At 30.6% G+C, this 21,846-nt stretch overlaps 1 protein-coding gene across 1 annotated transcript in view; it reads right to left on the bottom strand.

The window, feature by feature from the left end:
* The window catches only part of LOC129912287 (protein phosphatase 1 regulatory subunit 12A-like), a 63,298-nt gene extending 41,452 nt beyond the window's left edge, over nucleotides 1–21,846 (bottom strand). The window contains exon 1 of the mRNA XM_055990486.1: nucleotides 19,728–21,846. Coding sequence (XP_055846461.1) covers nucleotides 19,728–19,979 — 252 coding nt within the window. The 5' untranslated portion in view covers nucleotides 19,980–21,846. The remainder of the gene's footprint in view (nucleotides 1–19,727) is intronic.

The following is a 21,846-nucleotide window of genomic DNA, read 5'->3' as shown; positions in this document are numbered from 1 at the left end:
AAATATTTTATTTTTATAAAACGACGTTGTATTCTTTTTCAAAACAAACGATTATAGAGTTTTTCCTTTAATTGAAGTTGCTTGAACGGAATTCTTAATTATGTAACTACATCTTGTGGATATAAGCAATTATATGGATAATGATGCTATGAAATAACGCCAAGTAAAATAAGGCCAACATTAGACGCGAAACGGAAAAAAATTTGTTGACATGAGAATTCGCGCGAATTTTTATTTTCACACCTCAAAACTGATTCTCCCGTAGTCAAAATTTTTTTCCGCTTCGCGTTTCGGTTGTGAAATTTGAGTAGATTCTCATGTCAACAAATTTTTTTCCGCTTTGCTTTCAACTAATTATTACAAGAGGGGTTGATATGTTTATGATCATTAAGTTATCATTATTTTTGTCCGCTTTGTTTGTAAGATATTTCTTCAAATCACGCGAACTAAAAACTATGAGACTTGAAAGAAATCTTTTAAAAAAATCCCTACGCCTCTTCCAAGTGTAATAAATTCTCACTCGGGGCGGGAATTTATTCCACTTCAAAAAGTGGAACAGATTCCCACATAAGGTGGAATAAATTCCCATGTGGAGCAGATTCCCGTGGAATTATTTCCCTGCACCAAATAAAAGTAGTTGTTTGTTTTGCTTACCGTATAGGATGTTAACTCAGTAAAATAATGAGTTGCCACAAAAACATGGCTTAAATAATTTTCAGTTAGGTGCAACGCTTATCTTTTTATTATTAAAAATTTAAATAAATATTTATCAAATCAAATGTTGCTACAACGACAACTTTTCAGTATTTTTGATAAGTTGCTAAATAGAAGTGAAAAGTTTTTGGTGTGTGACACTTTATTTGATGATTTTTTAAGTTCTAACAAACCCCTTAACACTTCAGGTCATTTCATGTTCATCGAGTTAGCATTACGTTTTTTTAACTTTAAAAAATGTAATAATGCAATCAATTTTTTTTTAGAAAAATTGCTGGCAGTTTATATTTAACGCTTTTATTTTTCGATATTAAGCTCATATTTACATTTTTGGAGAAGTGAATTTGACAGCTAATATCTACCACTAGTTATTTTGAAATGCATATCCTTCAGAAAGTCTCAAATCAGAAAACGAAGATATGTATTAAAAAAAAACTATTTACCATTAAAAAATAGCAATTGCCCTATTTCATGAATGGTATTGTTTTGTTAAGCGATATGTTTTGTTCGACGATGAATGAAATGCTCAAGAATTTCCTACTTAAAAAAATGCTTTTTCAAATAAATTGGCGCTGAAAACCCTATTGATTCTTTTTTTTTTTATTGTTAATGTGCGAACATCGTTGCTATTCATCAATCGTGTTGGTTCTTTTTATAATTTTTTTAGGAGAACGCCTCCACTTAGTTTAATTTTTTCTTTTTTTATTCGGGGGTTGTTTTATTTGAACATCTTTTGTGAATCGTGATAAAACGATGAAAAATGGCAAGGGAACAAAAGTGTATCTAAATAATTGTTAGTCTCCGTCTGATCTTTCCTATAAGCAAATAGAAAAAAATTATTATTTTTAATGTCTGGAATTTTGAAACGAATTCAAGTGACGGAAGCAAGTTCTTTAGTTTAGAACTATGAAATCACTTAATTTGTTTCTGTTTTTTTTTTTATTTTTTTTTTTAAGAAACATGTCACTTAAAAGTGGAACAAACACTTTTCTCTCATTATGTGGGATGTTTATGTTCTAAAATGTCGTCAACAAAATTTATGAAAGAGTTTTGACAAGAGTATTTAAATGTTTGCTTGGACATGCAAGTGTTTGATGATCAAATATAAAATAAAGAAAAAGCAACAGGGTGTTTTTTTTTCTAATGAGTATTTACAAAATTTCAAAATAAAAAAAACATGAATTAAGAGACTTCCCACCAGTACCGGAATTATTTATGAAGACATCAATATTTTAATAGACTTTTACAAGTCTTCTACCGAAAGATTTGCTTCGGTACAAAATTATAGTGCGAAATACAAAATGCAAATTAGTAACTATAACAAATTTAATTACAAAAAAAAAACAAATGTAAACAATTTCAAACAAAATAAAACAAAACAAAAAAATACAAAAAGTGAAACTGAAACTGTGAAAAGTCATCGACATTAGTGATATCAATGCGCAAAATTTACAAAAAAAAAAAAAAAAAACAATACGCAAATAGAATGCGTGGATGGACGACAAACGACACAAAATAGATTTTTCAACTACTTACATACAATTGAGAAGAGAAAATAAGAAACAAAAAATAAAACTTTTTGCAACAACAAAAAGTATCTAAAAAAAAACCTATCTGGCAGCATCACGACCTAGAGTTTGACTAATTGATGCCACAGGACAGAAATAGCATCGAATATGAGAGATTTGTGTAACGCGCGCGCAACAGCAGCATTCAAGTCTTTTCGGTTTTTTCGTCTTGGATCGGTCGCCGTCGTCGTCAGCTTTTGCCGCTGTAATATTGTGGTAGTCGTCCATCGCCAAAAGGGTGATCTACAAAAAATCTATCTCTGTGATTCGAGACCCAAGAATATACTGCGAAAACGAGGTGTATAGGGGTAGCCAGTAGTAGAAGGCCCATGTCACAGCTGATTTATAATCTTTTCTGGACGCGCTAGCAGCAGCTAGTGCGTGCATATATGTATCTTTGTATTTACGTGCATTGTTTGTTGCATGCATCGCGAAAACAACAACCAAAGCCACTGAACTTTTGCGAACGCATCAGGCAGCAAATAAAAAAGAAACACAAAAAAAAGAAAACTTTTTTTTTAAAATAAAGACAAGATCGACCAAAGGGGCGAGACTGTTATCGCCAGAGATATACTACATATACAAAGTATAGAGAAAGGTTAAGGGACAAACAATGCACGCCTGCCTCAAGTCACATATTCACTACATTTTTAGTAGTAGTAGCAGACTGGAAGTAACAGCATGCAAGTGATCAGGGCTTTTCTTCCGATAATAAGTCGACAATGTCGATCGGACAAGATAAAGACTTGCGCGAGAAGCCTTGACTACTGGACAAGAAAAAAATTAAAAAGAAGTATGAGGTCAATTCACTCGATGAGATTTAATGTTTTTTATTATGTAGATACTTCGTTTTTTGCCTGCACTTGAATAGTTTATTATTTTTATAAATTTTGCAAGCAGCAGTGTTGCGAAATTTCGATTTAGGCTGGATGTTTTTTTTTTTTTTTGGCAAGAGTTCGCAAAGATAAAGACGAGAAAGTGATTTAATTATTATTTAAAGTTTTTGTTTAGATAATAAGATTTATTTGGAATGGGTAAATACTGATTTATAGAATAGAAAGGTGTGTGGATGGGCAGGTGATGGGGATCGGTGTTCATAGTATTTATGTATTCCAATCGTTTGATTTAACTTTTGAAAAAAGTTTTTGAACTCTTACAAATGAAATTAAAAATCTTTTAAGTGATTCGAAATAAAAAAATCTTTGTTACTACTGGTTTTTTTTTTCTCCGATTGACTCTTTTGAAGTAATTCTTACAGAAAGTATTGAAAAAAATCTTATAGAAACAAATAAACGTCACGTATTAACTCTTTTAAGCCTTCATAACAGAAAAAAACTTGCAACTCATGGAAATAAATATCCCTAGGTGGGTTTAGTTCGTTGTACACGCCAAAATTTTGTTTTTGTGTGCCGGTGCTGGTTTGACAAATTTTATTCGGTTTTTGATATAATTTGTAATGTGAGTATGAAAGGGTCGTGAAAATTTAATTAAATTTTTTAAAACTTCTACTTTATTAAATTTACAACAAATTTTGTTTGCAAAATCAACTTAATTTCGCAAAGTTGACTTTTTTCAACCATTTCCATACAATCGACGAACTCCTTCTAAGTATCGGTACTGTAACTTTAAAGTACCTCTTGAAATTTCTTTGATTTTTCTTCTCATAAAAAAAACATTATCAATTACCTACCTACTTAAAAAAAATTGGAAGTATTCAAGAAGGTGAAATTAAAAAAAACCCTAGATCCCGTACTTTTTGGGGATATAAAAAAAATAATTTCAAAAATTTTCAAAACAAAAAAAAATAGAAAATAGAATACCGAAGGACATCGCAAGAACTCACTATCCCGAAACCCATAAAAACCAGAAATGATTATTAAAAAACAAAATTCAATTTTTTTAAATTATGTATATTAAAATTGTTACAAAGTTTCTGTGACATATTCACAGAATAGTAGACAGAGAGCTTAATTTAATAATTACAGCTGGTCAAGTAAAGCCAATGGTTAAACAAAAACAATTAAAATTTTAACAAAAAATTAAAATCGAAAAGCACTAACATATTTTGATAAGATAAGGAAGAAATATATTTTTGATCACATCCATACGCGCCAAAATGTAGGTAATACAAATCAATCTATGTGAAAAAATATAGCACCCTAAACAAAGAGTGAGTGGCAGTGTTAAAACCTCTTCAATCGACTTGCTAACACAATTATGTCAAACTGTCGCTTCTTTTTCTGTATTTTTATTAATTTAAACTTAATACTGCATAAAAAGAGAATATTCTTTTAATGAGTACAATTTTAAAATCTATTCTTTTTTTTCCATTGCATTTTGAAAACCACATTTAGCGGTGCAGAGGTACAACATATCAAACACCCCGCGTAATATAAAACTTTTAAATTATTTTTTTTTTTTTTTTTTGTTGTATCATATTAAATCATGTTAAACGTCAATTTTAACCACAGTTTGTGTCACAATCGATCACAAACGCAATTACCCTTAATACTCTTTATCAAATTTCCAAGAATACAAAAAAAAAAATGTATAAACGCATAGGGTGGCGTATACGTAACCTTTTTTTTTAAATTAATTTTATTTTATTTCTAAAGAATTACAAATATGAATTATGTTTTATATAATATTTTGATTAAGTCGATGATTATTATCAACATCAAGGAATGTTAAAAATTAATTTCACAAAAATAGAAAATCAGCGAGGTATGCACAAAAAAAATTAAACGCCATCGCCATAGCAACTTCCGACGCGACGTTTTTTTTCGCTATCTACAATTTTTTTTTTTTTGTAATAACAAAGTGGATAAATCTTTTGAAACAATAAATTTATTTGATGACTCTAGTTCCTGTCGCGTGTTTGTTGAGATTCAAAGAATTTGTATGCTTTTGCGTCATCATTTAAATATTTTAAAACAAATTCGAAAGCCGTCGTGAATAATTAGGTTTTTCTTTTTTTTTTCAGTTTGTTGAAAATTGGCGAATTTATTTTTGTATAATTTTAAATTTAGGGCATTTGAATAGATAAAAAAATCTTTAGCATGCCAATTATTTGATTCTTTCATATTTTTTTCTTTGTGGAAACTTTGCTTTTTAAAAAATGTTTCGATGTGGATTTAGGTTTCATTTTTCCTGTATCAATAGGGGAGCTTAAAATAGAACAGTAGGTGGTAACTCAGTATTATTAATTAATCATTAAAAGTATGAAAAAAAAAAACATATTTCCATTTCTACAACCTGTGATTCATAGAAAAATATTTTTATTTCGCTAGTTTTATATACCTAAATGTGGTATTTTTAATCTATCGAAACGCATCATTAATAATACTTCAAAAAGAAAAACATTCACAAATAAATGTATGTTTCTTTTAACAAGACCAGCTGAAACGATACAGATGAGTCGATGAAACCACCTACTTGGCGCTATTAGCGCCTGTTTTATATTGTTTTTTTTTGTGTTATTCATTTATAAAAACTTATGTTCTAAAACGGATTGCCCTAACACATTTTTGTGTTTTTCTTTCAAATTCATTATGTTCTCTGTCAATTTCAACACATTTCTTTCTTTTATTGCGATTACTTCTTTTTTTTTGCTTCCTGTTGGTCGTTGTTGGTATATTATGAGCTAATAGAGTATTTTTAACAAGAAAAATGTAAAAATAATAAAACTGATAAATTTTATCATCCTCTCTCTACGTCCGCAAAGTGGCGCTCAAATTATACTATAGACCTATTTTGTAATAATTGTCAAACAGTGGGACCTATAACAATGAATTATGAAATTTATATGCAGGAGGTTAAATACCTTGACTCAGCTCTCAGCAAAAACTCTCAATTTATAATTGGCAACAATTAATTTGTGGCAATAAAGTAAATTGAAAATCAAAAGAATAATAACTACATAAATGGTTTAATTTTATTTTTTTGCCAAAAAAAAAATAATTTTTTACTGGGAGGTGGGGAGCTCGTAGTTAATATTGTTAACATAACTTAAAAAATAAATTTTTTATTTATTTCGTTCATTCCAAATATTGGCATTTAGTATTGTATTTTGATTGTGTGTTTATCTTTTTTTATTATAATACTAAAATTTCATGTATTGACATATTTTATGACTTAATAAACCCACTATGATTACGTTGAACTAGGGATTGCTGTGAACATTTCCAAAGTCATCGCCCGCAAGCGAAATATTTTCGTGCGATAAGAAAAAACAACATAATCCACAAAAGCTGAAGAGAACCTCTAGGATTGTGTTAAGTATTTTCATGTCCATATTTTTACTTATATAATAGTACTATAGGACAAGTTTAGGATTCGTTAAAAAAAATCGAACTCTAGATAACAATTTTACATGACTTTACGATGATGGAGAATGCCAAATAAAAGTGGGTCCGGCAATTCTATTCGGTCTGTCCGTCTGTGTGTACCTCGAGATACAGCCTAAACTAATGGAGCGATTTTCTTCAACAGTTTTGGGTGATTCCCTAGAGGACAAATTGAAATTTGGACCAAAACTAACGGTACCTGTCATATTACGGAAATAGAAAAGTAATTTTTTTTTCAAAAACGGTTCTAACGATTTTGATTAAAATTTTTGTGCGAAGTGTAACACATAAAAGCTTTCGTTGGAAATAAAAAAAAATACTTTCTGTACCGTTATTAACGGTACCTGACATAGAACCGTTTTTTTATTTATGAATTTCTAGTAAATGACGAAGCAGATTTCCACCAAATTTTTTTTTTAATTTTTCAAAAAACACATTTTTGGATTTTTTAAAAATATTTAGAAAATTTTTATATATAAAAAATTATTTAAAAAAAAACTTCTCTAAAGGTTTTCGAATTTTTTTTCTAAAAATTCTTTATTATGCAAGAAATCAAATGGCACACTTGGTTTTTTGTAAAAGATCATTAAAAACGGTGTTTAATTAGATAATAAAAAGCAGATTTTATTTTTTTTTTGCACTACTTATGAAATTCCTTAAAAATATCAAATTTTTAATTTTTCCTAATTTTGTTCAATAAAAAGCTTTAACATTAGAGTTACTTTTACCACAAGAGCAAGTACGTGCGACCCCAGGCGTGCATTTTACTTTTGTTTGTTTTTATATCAAACAATTTTTTTTTTTCTCAGAAGAATGATTTTTGATTTGTTTAGTTCACAGCAAATTTTTTTAGCAAAATTTACATTGAACTTACAATTTTTAAAGTAAAAGTAATTTTATGATACTTGTTCTCAAAAATTTCAAGCATTAGTTCTGGTAGGTACTGATATTTGTATTTAAAATTTTAGAAATTTAAAAATTGTATTTATTCTCCTAAGTAGAAAGGTAGAAATGGCAGCCTCTAAAATAAAAAGGAGTCTGATAATCGGGTTGGTCGTCGTGAAATAGATGTAACTCCAGCCTATGAACTTGTTAGTAACACACACAAGTTGTTGTTGTTCAAAACCTTCAAGACTAAAGATATCGCTCAATTATTTTTTTATCTTGAAGGGAATTTCCAAGGCTAAAAAGTGGTCAGTTTCAAAAAAAAATGAACAAGGTGTTTCAGAAACTGTTGTTAAAGTTAGAAGTTTTAACTAAGGTGATGAAAATAAACAATCATCAAAAATCAATTTCGAAAAGTAATATGAGTGAAGTGACACAGTGGGGAAAAAAGGAAAAGAACCAAATTATCAAATTTGGCTTGCTGAGTAACTTAACCTTCTATTAAGCTTAGTGGTAAGTACAGGTTAAACTTTCTTCAAATACACTTTCTTAAATTATTTTTCAGTGTAGAATCGAACACTATAAGGTCCATTTTCTTCACTCGGAGTTGAACACAACTTGAGAAATTTTATATTAAAAATTCTCAAGTTATGTTCAACTCCGAGTGAAGAAAATGGACCTAAATTTACTGGCCAAAATGAAATCAAACAAATCGAACCTTCTCTCAAATTGAAATGTGCGACACAGAAATTCTAACCCAAACAATATTATTCAATTTCAATCGCGGAAAATCAAATGCTTGTGTGCATCTAATTCTGTTACGTTCATTACCCCCAATAAAGGTCGATGCGGTCAACGTACCTCAAAACTTGTACAATTCATATTATAATTTCAAATTGCATAACTTCGAATACAAACAAAAACAAAAACTATAATTCAACATCAAAACTATACTCGACACAAACATTTTGTTGTTAAAAAAGAAAAAAACTTTCGAAAACAATACTTTGTGAAATACAATATCGCTCCCAGAGAAGCTATTTAAGCACATTGCCTACGGTGATTACGAACTACCATATCAACAAGAACAGAAAAAAATAAAATAAAATAAACTGTTCCAACAAAGTCTCGTTCAAAACTTTTACTCGCTCAGCTGACAAGCACTTAAAAAAAATCTATATAAGTTTGTATAATCCTAGTTGTTTGCTTTGAATCTTATTTTTTTTCTTCTCATCTATAAGTATAACTTGCAGCAGCAATACAAGTCTGTAAAGTTTTATCCAAGTACGCGCTGCTGTACAAACTAAACAAAAAAAAAAAAACTCTCATTGTTAATGATAAACTTTTCGCTAAATCGAACGAAAAATACAAGCTTCTTTTATAATCTGGAAATGAAAAATTACGAAGAAAAAAAAATAAAAATAATAATCTCAATCCCAACAAAATAAATAAAATTGCATCGTCGTGAAATCGATACGTATCGATAATTTTAATTGCTATTGCAGCAGAAAAGTTGAATGTGCAGGCAATACAAAAATAAATCTTAAAAATCATGCTAAAAACACAGAAATGATTCTTCTTGTTTTTTTTTTGTTTTTTGCTTCCATATTTTTTGTGAACCGTATCTAGGGCAACTTTTACTGCCGCACACACATTATACAGTTCCTCGTTTACCATAGTACTGGAAAAACGATTAAGCAAGACATTAATTTCGGAAATAAAACAAAAACATACAAAAATTACACACAACAACAAAAAAAAAAAAAGTTGAAAAATTCTAAAGCCAACTCAACCAGCTAGAGTCATCCAGCCATCATCGCTGAGAGCACATCTCCAATACAGAGGGATATTTGGTATAAGAACCTGGCCAAAAACTGAACTAATTTAGTTGAATAAAACTACATTTAGGTGAGAAGCGATTTTTAAATGAAGGTTAAGCTTATTCGAAGCTCTCAAAATATATTTCGGAGTCAAATTGGAAATCACATTTTCGATATCGAAAAAATGGTGCGGATATTTCTTCCTCTGATCGGTATAGTTAATTTTCTTGTTGACTTAACTTAGTCAATTTAGAAACAGAATTAACTTGATCTTCTCCTCAATTTAGTAGGTACAATTTCATCACAAACAGTTCTTCTGCATGGAACTGACGCATAGTAGGTACCTATGGTAGATTGGATATCTTAACAGAAAAAAAATTCACCCGGAGTGCAAGCGAACAAACCTACAATGTATATGTTTTAAAAACGTCAAACCATAAATGAACGCATCTAAAAGTAGGCATTGAATGCCATTTTAAGTGTCAGACCACATTCTTACTTACTTACTTACTTACTTACATTCAGAGCGCATTAATGCGAAAATCGAACAAACTTATACATTTAAGTCTGTGTTTCGCAAACGTCAGAGCCTGTCAAATAGAGTACACAGATTAGGTCTGTTTGGTTACTTACTAAAATAGAAACATTTCTACTTTTTTAACCCAAATGAGCCCTGACAAAATTACAACAACAAAGTAATGAAACTATTTGTTGACAGTTGTCAAGGTGTTGCTCGATGGAAAATATTCATAATTTTTAGTGAAAATGTGCCTATTTTATTGTAATTTCATATGTTTTCTCAAATTTATTGAATTTAAATCTTACTCTCGCTTTTTTCAGAGAGAATTTCTTCCCCACTTTTTAAAATTTGACAGGTTTCATATTTTTGTCAAAAAAACCTAAACTAAAAAGGCCTATTCGTGCCTGTCAAAAAGAGTCGCACTCGTGAAGTGCGAGAAACAGAAAAGCGTTCAAAGAATAAATGAAAGTGTCCAGAAAAAAATTATAAATTCCAATGAATAACAAAAAAGATAACAAAATTTCCGAAAAAAATTAAATTTTTTCTTTTAAAATTGCTTCTATAGCTCAAATCTTGTAATCTTAAGTGACGGATTGAGATTATTTTATTTTACTAACAAAACTAGAAGCTCTTTGTCAACAGATTCATTGAATTCTTTACATAACCCCAAAATCTATGTTTATTCTTAAAAATTCTCAAAACCAACAAAAATAACTCTGCGTATTTTTGTCCAGCATTTTTTAATCAAACACACCTATGTTGCCCTGAAGCAGCAAATTTTCAACCTAACGGGTGTAGGTTTATTTTGTGATTTTGTATATTTCGTATAATACGCAAAACCAGAACGCTGCTGATCATCTATTTCTATTCGGTGGCGTTCCGTTCGATGCGAAGTAGCAAATCGCCTAGAAAACACACGAGGGAAATTCTTGGGTGTGCGTTTTTTTTTTCTTTTTGTTTTTGTTGTTTTAAGCTATTTTTTTTTTCTATGAAAATAGAAATTTTTTCATTGCGTGGAGAACCCGAAAATAGCCCGACATCATACCAAAAAGCATTTGCGTTAACATTTTTCGTTTTTTTTTGTTTTTTTTTTTTTTGTAAAATTTATTTTTAAAATTATTCGCGAGGTTGAACACAGAGAGATAATTTTTGTTGTTCTTGTTTATTTTTATTATGGAAAAGGTTGTTCATTGTACCTATTTAGGGGTTGATATTTGGATAAATTCTTGTTATACAATTGAAGGGATGAGGAAATGAGTGTCTGCACTCTGAATAAGAATATTAAAGCTTAAAACATATTTTAATCGAATAACCCTTTGACTCTTGGCTACAATATAAAAGCAGAGGAGCATAAAATCGTTTTATTCTTTTTGTCCTGGTGGATGAAGAGTATTAAACAGGAAAAAAATATGTTGTGTTTTAGCTTTTTATGACAGCTAATAAACCAGAGCTTTAATGTATGCTCAGATTCTTCCAATTTAAGTTTGTTTCACACTTTGTATGCGTTTACTTTTGTATAGGATAGACTATCTAAGAAACGTAAGTACGTTAGGCATCACCTAAGTACGTTGTGAACAGGAATCAGCTGTTCTTCACTTTTCCCATCAGACAGATGAGTATTCACAAAATTTTAGGATTTCTTTGGGTTTTTATAATAGTGGGATTACAACAACACAAAACTTTCCAGATAAGATACTTTCGTGAACGCGTGCACTAAATTAGAAAGTCTGACAAACTCTCTTGGAAGAAAGAAAAACTGTAAAGGAGATTGTGTTTAGTTGAACACAATTCAAATTCAGGATTTCATTTCATTCACAAACTCATATGTCTGCCCAAGTGAATTTTTGGGACTAAATTTGTCAGGGAGCAGAAATTCTTCACAATCTTAAAAGCGTTCTATCAAAATTAGCACATTTTTTGAAGTTGAGAACAGACTCAGACCAAAGATAACCAAATATGTCTAAATTCGGAAGTCTTGCACTGAATGTGGATCAGAATTATAGTTCTGTTTGGATTCTTTTTGAACAAAAACATCTAATTTCTCAAATTTTTAACAGCATTCATGAAAGAAGTAGTTCCTTATGGCGCAATTTAGTGCCATGGACTATGGCGTTAGAGTTCTGGGTTCGATTTCCACTCCCACCATCTAAAAAATAAAAAGTTGACATGACATGTGCCATATTAAATATTTTATTTATAATGATATCCTCTAAAAAAAAAATTCTACAAATGCACCCAAACGCTTTGAAGACATAATAACTTGACAACTTGTTGAAGACAAATGAATTTACTATGTACTTTGTTGTTGTAATTTGGTTTTTGACAGAATTTATATTTTTATCCGAAGGAATATTTTGGGTCGAAATTCGCAAGAAGAGAAAATCGTTTCTCTCGCGAACCCTCTTTCTAGTAAAAAACGAAACTACACAGTTTAAGAGTACCCAAACCTACACAACGAATTTGCAACACTGGTTTTGGTACTATAGAAGCCTTTCAACCTAGTGCAAGTTTATTCGTTAACCTTCCACCTTGCATTGACTTGCATTTTTAATACATACCTGGCATCTAGCAGTACCCCAATATTTACTGGATTACCATTAATTACTCTTTGAAATTTTGGAAAACAAAAATCTCTTTTTCCATCTACTTTTACTTAAAACTGCAACTCTTCAAGCAATGAAACATTTCCAATTGAAAATAACTAAGTTACCAAAAGAGATTGCACGTTGACGCCATTCCTAGTTTCTGACCTATACAAAATTGGAAAAACTTATTTTAAATCTTGTTTTTTAACAAAATTAGCGGTATTTGGAAGATGATCTCGTATTTATGGGATGACCTTAGACAAGCAGATTTTTTTGTTACATTTAAATTGGTTAACCACCATTGAGATGGTCAAATATGTTTATATCAATATTAATAACAAAAATAAAAAAAGTTGTAAGAAAATTTGCATATCCTTTAGTCGAAAATAAATTTTTAAAAATACCCTTTCAATAGTTGCAGTCAATCATTGTTTTTATTTTTATATTTTTGTTTGAATGATGAATCAACCACAAGATAATTTAGAAACCATATCGTCCTAGACAAACTGACATTTTCTATAACATTGAGTGATAATAAAAGCCGACAAACAATCAATATTCTACCACCATAATTTTCCCAAGTAAAATAGGTACATTTAGGATTTACCCTCCCCAATCCATCCGTCGCTTGTTATTAAAAAGTTTAGTCACAGTATAAAATTCTCATCTCTATAATTAGAGATCAAAGTGAATTTAATTTATATTTTTAAGATTCGAATCGCGTTTTTTTTGTAAACGAACAGCAGCAGAGCTGTATAGAAGCAATAGATCAGAGACAGTAGATACAGAATAGAAGATCGGAGATCATTCGTGTTCCTTGGATGTTTGTTCGTTTATAATTTGTTTCGACACTCGAACTAATTTTCCGAATGTCAAAAGCTATTATTGATGCTGGTATTTCGCGGCATTTTTCCGCACACACAAAAAGATATTATGAGCCCGATGTGATCCGACCCGGCCCAGCCTGTCTAGTGTGCACATAGTTTCAATGATGCATTTATGTAATTATAATTATTATTCAATTGATTGACTTGGACACATTGTATTGTAACATTTTTTTTTTTTTTTTTGTTTATATACAGGTACCTCCATACAAAGTTCTCAGGCTTCACTTTTTTATTTAGAATTTTGTTCACATACATTTTTATTTAAACATTCTAATGTATTATTAAGTTCAGCCCTCATGCATAAATGTTCATTTTTATATTGTGTGACAGCTGTTATTTTCTTTATTCACAAGTTGTATTCTTTTTTGTCTGCTATTGTTTGCTTTACAATTACAACGTGTTATGTAGTGACGTCAATTGGAGATAAGATAATTCATAATATTAGCACTCAAGTATCAAATAGATAGTATTTGAGTAGTCGTATTAATCGAGTTAGAAATATAAGAATTTGTCATTTTGTTTGGTAGGAAGATTAACATAAAATAATGTTCCTATGTGAATGTAAATATTTTTCTTTACTTTAATCGACATGGATGTGTTTTCTTCTGCTTGTATATGAGTACTTTGTTTCGTTAAACAATCCAATTATAATTTTTGATTACATGAACATGCTTGCTTTTACTCCATTCAAAGCATTTCTATATTGAACCTTGGAAGCCAAAAGCACTTGAAGGTATGGGGTGAAATTATTAGGGTCTGAATTGAGACCACCATACCAGGCAAAAATACGCTACCGAGAATATTCTTTGACTAAATAATCCATAGTGTGCATACGTTATCCTGTTTAACTTCGCTCCAACAAAATTGACTTTTAATCGTACTCATAATCTAAACAGGGTCATACATACAAATAATAATTAAAATAATAATCATAATTAGCATAACATTAAAAATGTCAAAAATTATTTTTACACAAAATAATTAAATAAAAAGCTACGGTAAATTAAAAGAAAGAAGATAAGAATTCAATATATAAAAATAAAACAGATTTATTCTAAACTGTGTTGGAAGAAAAATTATCTTCTGAGTTTGGTAAGTTCAAATAGGTTTAGGATGTTATTGATTTAAAAAAAAAAAAAATTTGAATGCGGGGTACTTAAGGGAATGTTTAACTGCTCTCCAATCTCTATGAGAGCTGACCAACATTTCGGAACTTGTAAAAACCGAATATCACATTTTCCTTGAATCTCTGTAATAGGCAAATTTTACTCCTGGGTACACAATGTACACATTCTAACTTCACTTTTTGATCCATAGGTGTATATAAGATTCACTGTTAAAAATATCATCATCGTCTTAGTTGAATCTTGATGGAATCGTTACCAAGAGTTCATTGACAAGGACCAGTTTTAAGTTCATGCTGGCGCAGTGATTGGCATTGATTTAAAAAAGCTAAGAAGAAGTGTATCGTCAATAGAGTAATAGGTTTATTGAGAGATGGCTTCATGACGAATGGTTTGGTTGTTCAATCATGCAAGAGAAAAATGTCATTGTGGACTTTCTTTATATTTCTCATAAATGTTTGTTTACCAGTTCAACTTTGTTTAGTGCGAAATCATACTGTGGCCTGATTATGGAATACGAAGTCGATCGTTTAAGATTTGATATCTCCGTTTTGACTTGCGTCGAATATCTTAATTATGGAATTCGAAAGCGAATATTTCCAATTTATTTTTGAATGTCTGTAAAAACACGGACTTCTTTTTTTTTTAGCTCCGAAATAAAATAAAATGTATAAATTTTAAATGTATTTAATTTTAATTTTTGTGTGCAGGAAGTTAAAAACATAAAGACTATTATTATTTTTTTATTTATTTATTTCTCATGCCTCCCTGACATTTTCTAACTTAACAAATTTAACACAGATATTTTCAAAAGCCAAAGAAAATAAGTAAGCTTATTGTCTTTACTTTGAAAGACAACAAAAACAATTGATATTTGACGAAAAGTACCTATCTTTAGTTTTTTTTAATGAGAACAAAATGTAGAACAAAAAGAACAGTTTCATGAAAATTGTCAAAATTCTGGACGGGTCAGAAACCTGACAGGGTCATTAAACAGTGTTTAAGCACCAATAAATATGCTATTATGAAAAAAATACCAAAAACTTGTACCTACTTTAACTTTTTATTGAACACCGTTGAATGAAGTTAAATAAAGTGACAGTCGACACAATGAATCCCAGATTGGTTTACAAATAATGTATATCTTTAAGTGTGGAAACAGAAGAATTACATACCTACATATTTTTCGAAAAAGTGTAATTCTGCATCCTGTGAACGTGGGCACCACGTTGGGAAACACTGCTATAGACCCTATTTAGATTGAAATGTTTGATTCCAGAGTCACGATTGACGAGAGAAGTGAGGGATGATGCATTCTCTCAAACAGCCTTGTGATCAAATTCAATACAACCCAATTTAAAGGTCTCATTATTTTTGAATTATCTCTCAAGTTAGGTAAATTTCCTAGCATTTTGAACCAAGCGTTTATTACTCCTGTTTTTAAAAGATGATATAAATCCAATATAGTCAATTACAGACCCATATCTAAGCTGTCTTGTATTCCAAAGCTTTTGGAGCAAGTTGTTTCCGATAGCTTGACATTCCACTGTAAAAGAATTATATGCATTCAACAGCATGGCTTTATGCAAAAACGATCAACGGTTACTAACTTGCTTACTTTTTTTACATAAGTGTTCAAATACGTTAGGCTTCGTTAATTGAATATTATTGACCTATTATTTTGAATATAGGTCTTATCAAGTGAAGTTCAGAGACGCTCTCTCAAAATCGTTCATCGCAAAATCAGGTGTTCCGCAAGGAAGTCATTTAGGACCTCTTCTTTTTATTCTAGCTATAAATGATGCCCCATTATGTATTCACCATAGCGAATTTCTCATTTTTGCAGATGACATAAAAATTTATAAAAGTATCAAATCGGTTAATGATCGGAGGCTTCTGCAAGAGGACATTTTTTTCTATATCATTTTTTTAAATGGTGTAGTAAGAATAGCTTAGTTTTGAATCCAATAAAATGTCAGACAATGACTTTTTCAAAAAAAACGTGCTCCTAGTTTGTTTGAATATAAAATATCCCAACACACATTACAGCGTGTTCAGAGCTTTAAAGACCTAGGGGTTAATTTTAGTTATAATCTTGATTTTTCTGACCATATCAACGTCATCGTGAATAAGGCCTTCTCTATGCTAGGTTTTGTAAAGCGTTGGTCAAAAGAATTTCAAGTTCATTATGTGACTCTTTCCCTCTACAATTGTTTAGTACGCCCCCACCTTGAGCACGCATCGCAAGTCTGAACTCCTTTTTACGAGACCCATAATGTAAGACTGGAATCAGTACAACGTAATTTCATTCGTTTCGCCTTAAAAAGACTGCCATGGTCTGATCCTTATAATCTTCCTCCTTATGAACATCGGATTAATCTCCTTCAGATTCAAACTTTGGCTCAAACGAAGGTTAACAATGACATAATCTTCATCACCAGTTAATCACAGGCGTAATTGATGCACCAAATTTACTTAATTGTGTTGGTTTGAACTATCGAAAGGGTGCTTATAGCCTCCGATGCTTGGATTTAATGAATATGCCACCACACCGAACAAATTATGGCTTGCATGAACCTTTAACACTCATGTGCAAACTTTTAAATTTAAATTCAAACCTTTTTGATTATAAAAATAGATTAAAAACTATCTTAAAAACCAGTGTATCACGCTCATAAATGTTTGTGTTTATTTTTATGTCTTTTTTGTTGCTTAAGTAATTATTTTGTTTGTATTTCTTTAATGTTTGTTTCATTTAATATTGAAATCAATGTTTTTTTTTTTCTTAGTGTACCTACGTTTTTTGTAGTTATTATTTGCTTCTTACTAACTACTAACACTGCACTAAGTGATGAGCCGGATAACACAGTTTTGTGTTGGCAAATGGTCGCAAGGCGGTGCTTGCTATAAGCGCTCTTCGGCTATGAACTGATAGTGTATAAAAAAAAAATGGAGATTCTTTATTGAGCCAAAGACTAAAAATTTTTTCGAGTGATTTTTAGCTTGGTTGAAATACAGTCGACTCCATCTAAGTCGAACTTTTACGGGACTCGAAAATTGGTTCGAGTTAGAGGGATTATTTTAATATTTTTTCTTCAAAATTGTTCATTAAAAATGGTGAAAAAGTTCGACTTAGAGGGAAATTCGACTGTATGTTCAAAACAAGAAGAAATTTTTTTTAATACAAATTCTATATACTAGGTACTGAAACAAATCAGTTAGTGTAATTATTTATTTAATATAGCTTTTTACGGCCTTTAGTCCATACAAAAATTTGGCGTTTCTTCCCTGTGAAGCTCACTTTGACTCATCAATTGACTTATCATGAGACATCTTGTCAAAAGTATTATAATCTTAGTTTTCTAGTCCAGAATTCCACAAACTTAGTTTCAGATTAAAGAAAAGTATTTACTTCCTCCTGCGTGTTACTGTACTTCCTACCAACCTTTAGTAAGCTTATCAGTTAGATGCTGTCAAACTCTTCTAAGACACAAAATTTGGGAGCTGTGTACTGTTATAAAAACCAAAACAATATTAACAACTTAACTGTCCCCATAGAAACTCATTATAAAACCTTATACGTCCATCATTATTCTCATCAACAACTCTATAAGTCCCATGAAGCACATTGGATTCATATAATTTATTTTTTCCCTTGCCACCAGAGTCCAATGAGTCATATATGATACATACACATATTTTCATAAAATAGAATTTACTGTCCCCATACAAACTCCTTCAAAATCATCTCTACGTTCAGTACTTTTTTTTAAAAATAAGCATTACTATTTACAAATAATGTAATTAGAATTGGTTTCTTACCTGAGTAATTGGTAAATATTGTTTAAAAAAGGGTTTAGTTTTATGCTTCTATATGATTCATGGACGTATGATATTTGATTTTCATCGCCACAAGTCCAATACTTACATACGAAAAAACACATCTTTTTGGTTTATGTTGCTCAATTTTGAGGTTCTTATAGAAGCTGCTTATATTTGTTTGGTCTCATTTACTTATGATTATTATTTTTTTACGGATTCTCTAAAAAAGTGCAAAAATGTACACATTGAGATAAAAAGTAATAAACAAAAAAGAAAAAAAAATTGTTTGGAAATTGTGTATGTTCCCTTACTTCTTACCCCTTTCAACAGCCTTGGGGAGTAAAAAATAAAAATTAAAAGCACGTATTAGTTGTTTGGCTCTCTAATTAACAAAGTATTCATTCTATAGGAAAATTGTGAATTTAAAAAAGAAAGATAATATAATTATTAAATGTCAAAAACATCCTTGCAAATTTTCTGTAAGATGAGTCGTTTTCGAGGTATTGATCAAAACGTATTTTTCAAAAAGGCTGGCGTGTGGAAAGCCGTACAAGACAAAACACATTATCAAGCCTCTTTTAATTACCCTGCATTCAAATTTTGATGCCTCTACTATTAATGGTGTTTTAATTTTCTTATTATGTACCTACCCATACAATAATTGTGGATCGTAGTTAAAAAAATATTCTTCCATATGTTTACTCCCAAAATAAAAAAAAATCTTCAAAAAAATCAAAGATTTTTTATGAAATAACTTTTTTTGCTCAAACATTTTTCCAATTTTTTTTGCAGTTTGGGAAAGTATTTCTTCTTTTCCTACACATTCATGAATAAATTATGTTCTATAGCCATATTTTCATATAGCAAACACGTTTTTTGGAAACACGTCTTTATGAATCATATATGACTCATGGACTCTAGAAACACGATACAGAAAATATTCTGAGTCAAATATGACTCAAGGGACGTGGAGTGATGAATACTTCAAATAAACAAAATAATATTGAACGTAGAGAGGTTTTTTAATCAGATTTTATGGGGACAGTGAAGTTGTTTTTAGTAAAATATGTATTTGAGTCATATATGATACATGGGACTCTATAGGCTTGTGACAAAACATATATTTTGAGTCATATGGGACTCATTGGACAGTTAAGTTGTTAATTTATTTATAAATTTTTTGCTGTCACATTGAATCTATAGGATCGCAGCTTAACTGATCGGTCAATCCAAATATGTACCGTAAATCTATTCTGCATAAGGTCAATGACCTAGACTAGAGATGAATTTGACCAGTTAGATTAATAAATGAATGGGAACCTCCAAATTAGATAATACCTCTACACCAGATTTATTGTCAGTTAAGGTTTCTATTAAATTTACTATAAAATAGAAAAAAACAAAAACAAATTAAAGCTTTTTATCAAAAGAAAAGAAGAAAAGACTCCCAACTCACTTGATGTAATGCTGTCAATCCATCAACATTAGCTGTATTAATATCAGCTCCATTCTCAATCAAATTAACAACTTCTTCCTTATCGCCGGCCAAACATGCAGCCAAAAATACGCATCCCGATGAGAATTTGATTTTGCGACCTTTCTCACTCTTCGGCACTGAAGGTTCACGATTTGTTTCGGATTCTTCCCAGCGTTTAAGCTGTTCGGCCCGTTTCATCATTGCCGAATTGTTTCGCGTATCGAACGACATTTTTTTTTCTATTTATTTTCTGTTTTTTTCGATTTGATGCAAGGTTTTCTGTATTTTTTATTTTTTTTTTTTGTTTTATTTATTTTTCACGCACTTGTTGGACAGAAAAACTTACACACAAACACACACATATACATGTACGTAAGATATTTTTTTTATATGTATTTGTATAAAAAAAAAAACTGGCACAACCAACGAGAGTGTAAGAGGGAGAGAGAGTGAGTAGAGTAAAAGACGAAGAACAAGAAAAAAAAAAGAAAACTCAATTTCTTTTCAACAAAAACTCCCGCTGCCTGCCGCGCGTCAATTAAAAATCTATTCCTTTTTTGTTTGTTTTTTTTTTGATTTTATGGGGAAATTATATTTCAGATGTCACTTTTTTTCAGTACGGTAAATTGTGTGAGAAACTTTACAATTTTTTTTGCGGGCAAATCTCCACCAAATCCGATCGAATTAATTGCCATCTACTGCAACTCAAACTGCAAACACACACAACTGCTCGACATCGACAACGACATTCGTCGAGACATATGAGCGAGACAAAACTATTGCAAAGAAAGGAATTCCTTTGCATAAAGTTATTGCTTTGCTGTTCCAACAATTTTGTTCCCCTTGTTGCATGTGGGAAAAAATGGGATGGGTGTATATGTACGTCGCTCTATGATGGTTTTGTTGTCCTTGTCGTTACGTTACGTTCACACTAGTTTTTTTTTTTCTTCGTTTTTTTGTTGAGATTTTTTTTATTCTTTAATTCAAATTTTTATTTGACATAAATTCAACAGCCGCGTTAAATATATTCAAATTCTGACACAAAATAAATCCTTTAAACGAAGTTACACAACATTTTGCGTGCATTTTTCACCAACACGTACTCGCGCACACATTTATGTGTTGGTTTGATGAAAAAAATTCAAATTGAAAGAAAAATGCCAAAAAAAAATTCAAATTGGAGAGCGAAAGAAGAGTAGACAGAGAGAGGAGAATGAAGAAGAAGAAAAAAATTGTTGCAGCAAAACTTTTTATGCCACTTTACGCGAGTTTACGCACACACTACACCACAGACTACACAAACAACACACAACTCTCATTGAATTTCCTTTGCACTTTCCACTTGGAATAGGCGAGAGGAGGCGAATACACTCTCGGGCGGCCCAACTCGACTCGGCTCGGGCTTTGGGCAGCAAAAAAAAAAAATAAGCAAAGAAATGATTCTTCTTTTCGAATATTTTTAGAAAACTTTTTTTTTTTTTGTTTAAATTTTCTTTCTTCTTTTTTTTTTAATGAATTTTCTTCAAATTCATTTACACTGTTTGAGAGAGAGGGGTGTAGAAATGAGGAGAAGCAAGTATCACATAACGAAACTCGCGCGAGTAGTAGATTCGTTTTTTTTTTTGTTTTTCTTTTGTTGAGAAATAATAAATTCTCCTTTTTTTGACTTCACATATTGTTGCAGAAAATTTGTTTTGTTGTATTTTTTTAGATAAAATTTGGGAAAAAATATAAAAAAAAAGAGACCAAAAAATGTAGTAAAAATTGGGAGTTTTTTTTTCAGGGGAGCGGTCGACTCTTCCTTTTTTTATCGCGGGGAAATTCTTCTTCAATTTTGTTTTTCTTGTATTTTTTTTTCTTATTGAGGGATTTTTCACACAGAGTAAAATTATTATATCCACAGTATTGTTTCGTTATCGCTTTTTTTTTTAAGAGATTTAACAATAAAATGGGAAAATTGTATATTTTCGTATTTTTTTTTTTCACTTTTGCACTATATTAATACAAAATTTTGTGTTGTAAAAAAAAAATAATATAAACGGAGAGAGAGTAACGTCGTTGTGTCGAAGTTCTCCTCACATTCCTCGATCTATCATCA

The sequence above is a fragment of the Episyrphus balteatus genome, chromosome 2, assembly GCF_945859705.1.
Source record: "Episyrphus balteatus chromosome 2, idEpiBalt1.1, whole genome shotgun sequence".
NCBI lineage: Eukaryota > Metazoa > Arthropoda > Insecta > Diptera > Syrphidae > Episyrphus > Episyrphus balteatus.
This window is presented reverse-complemented; position numbering and strand designations above follow the sequence as displayed.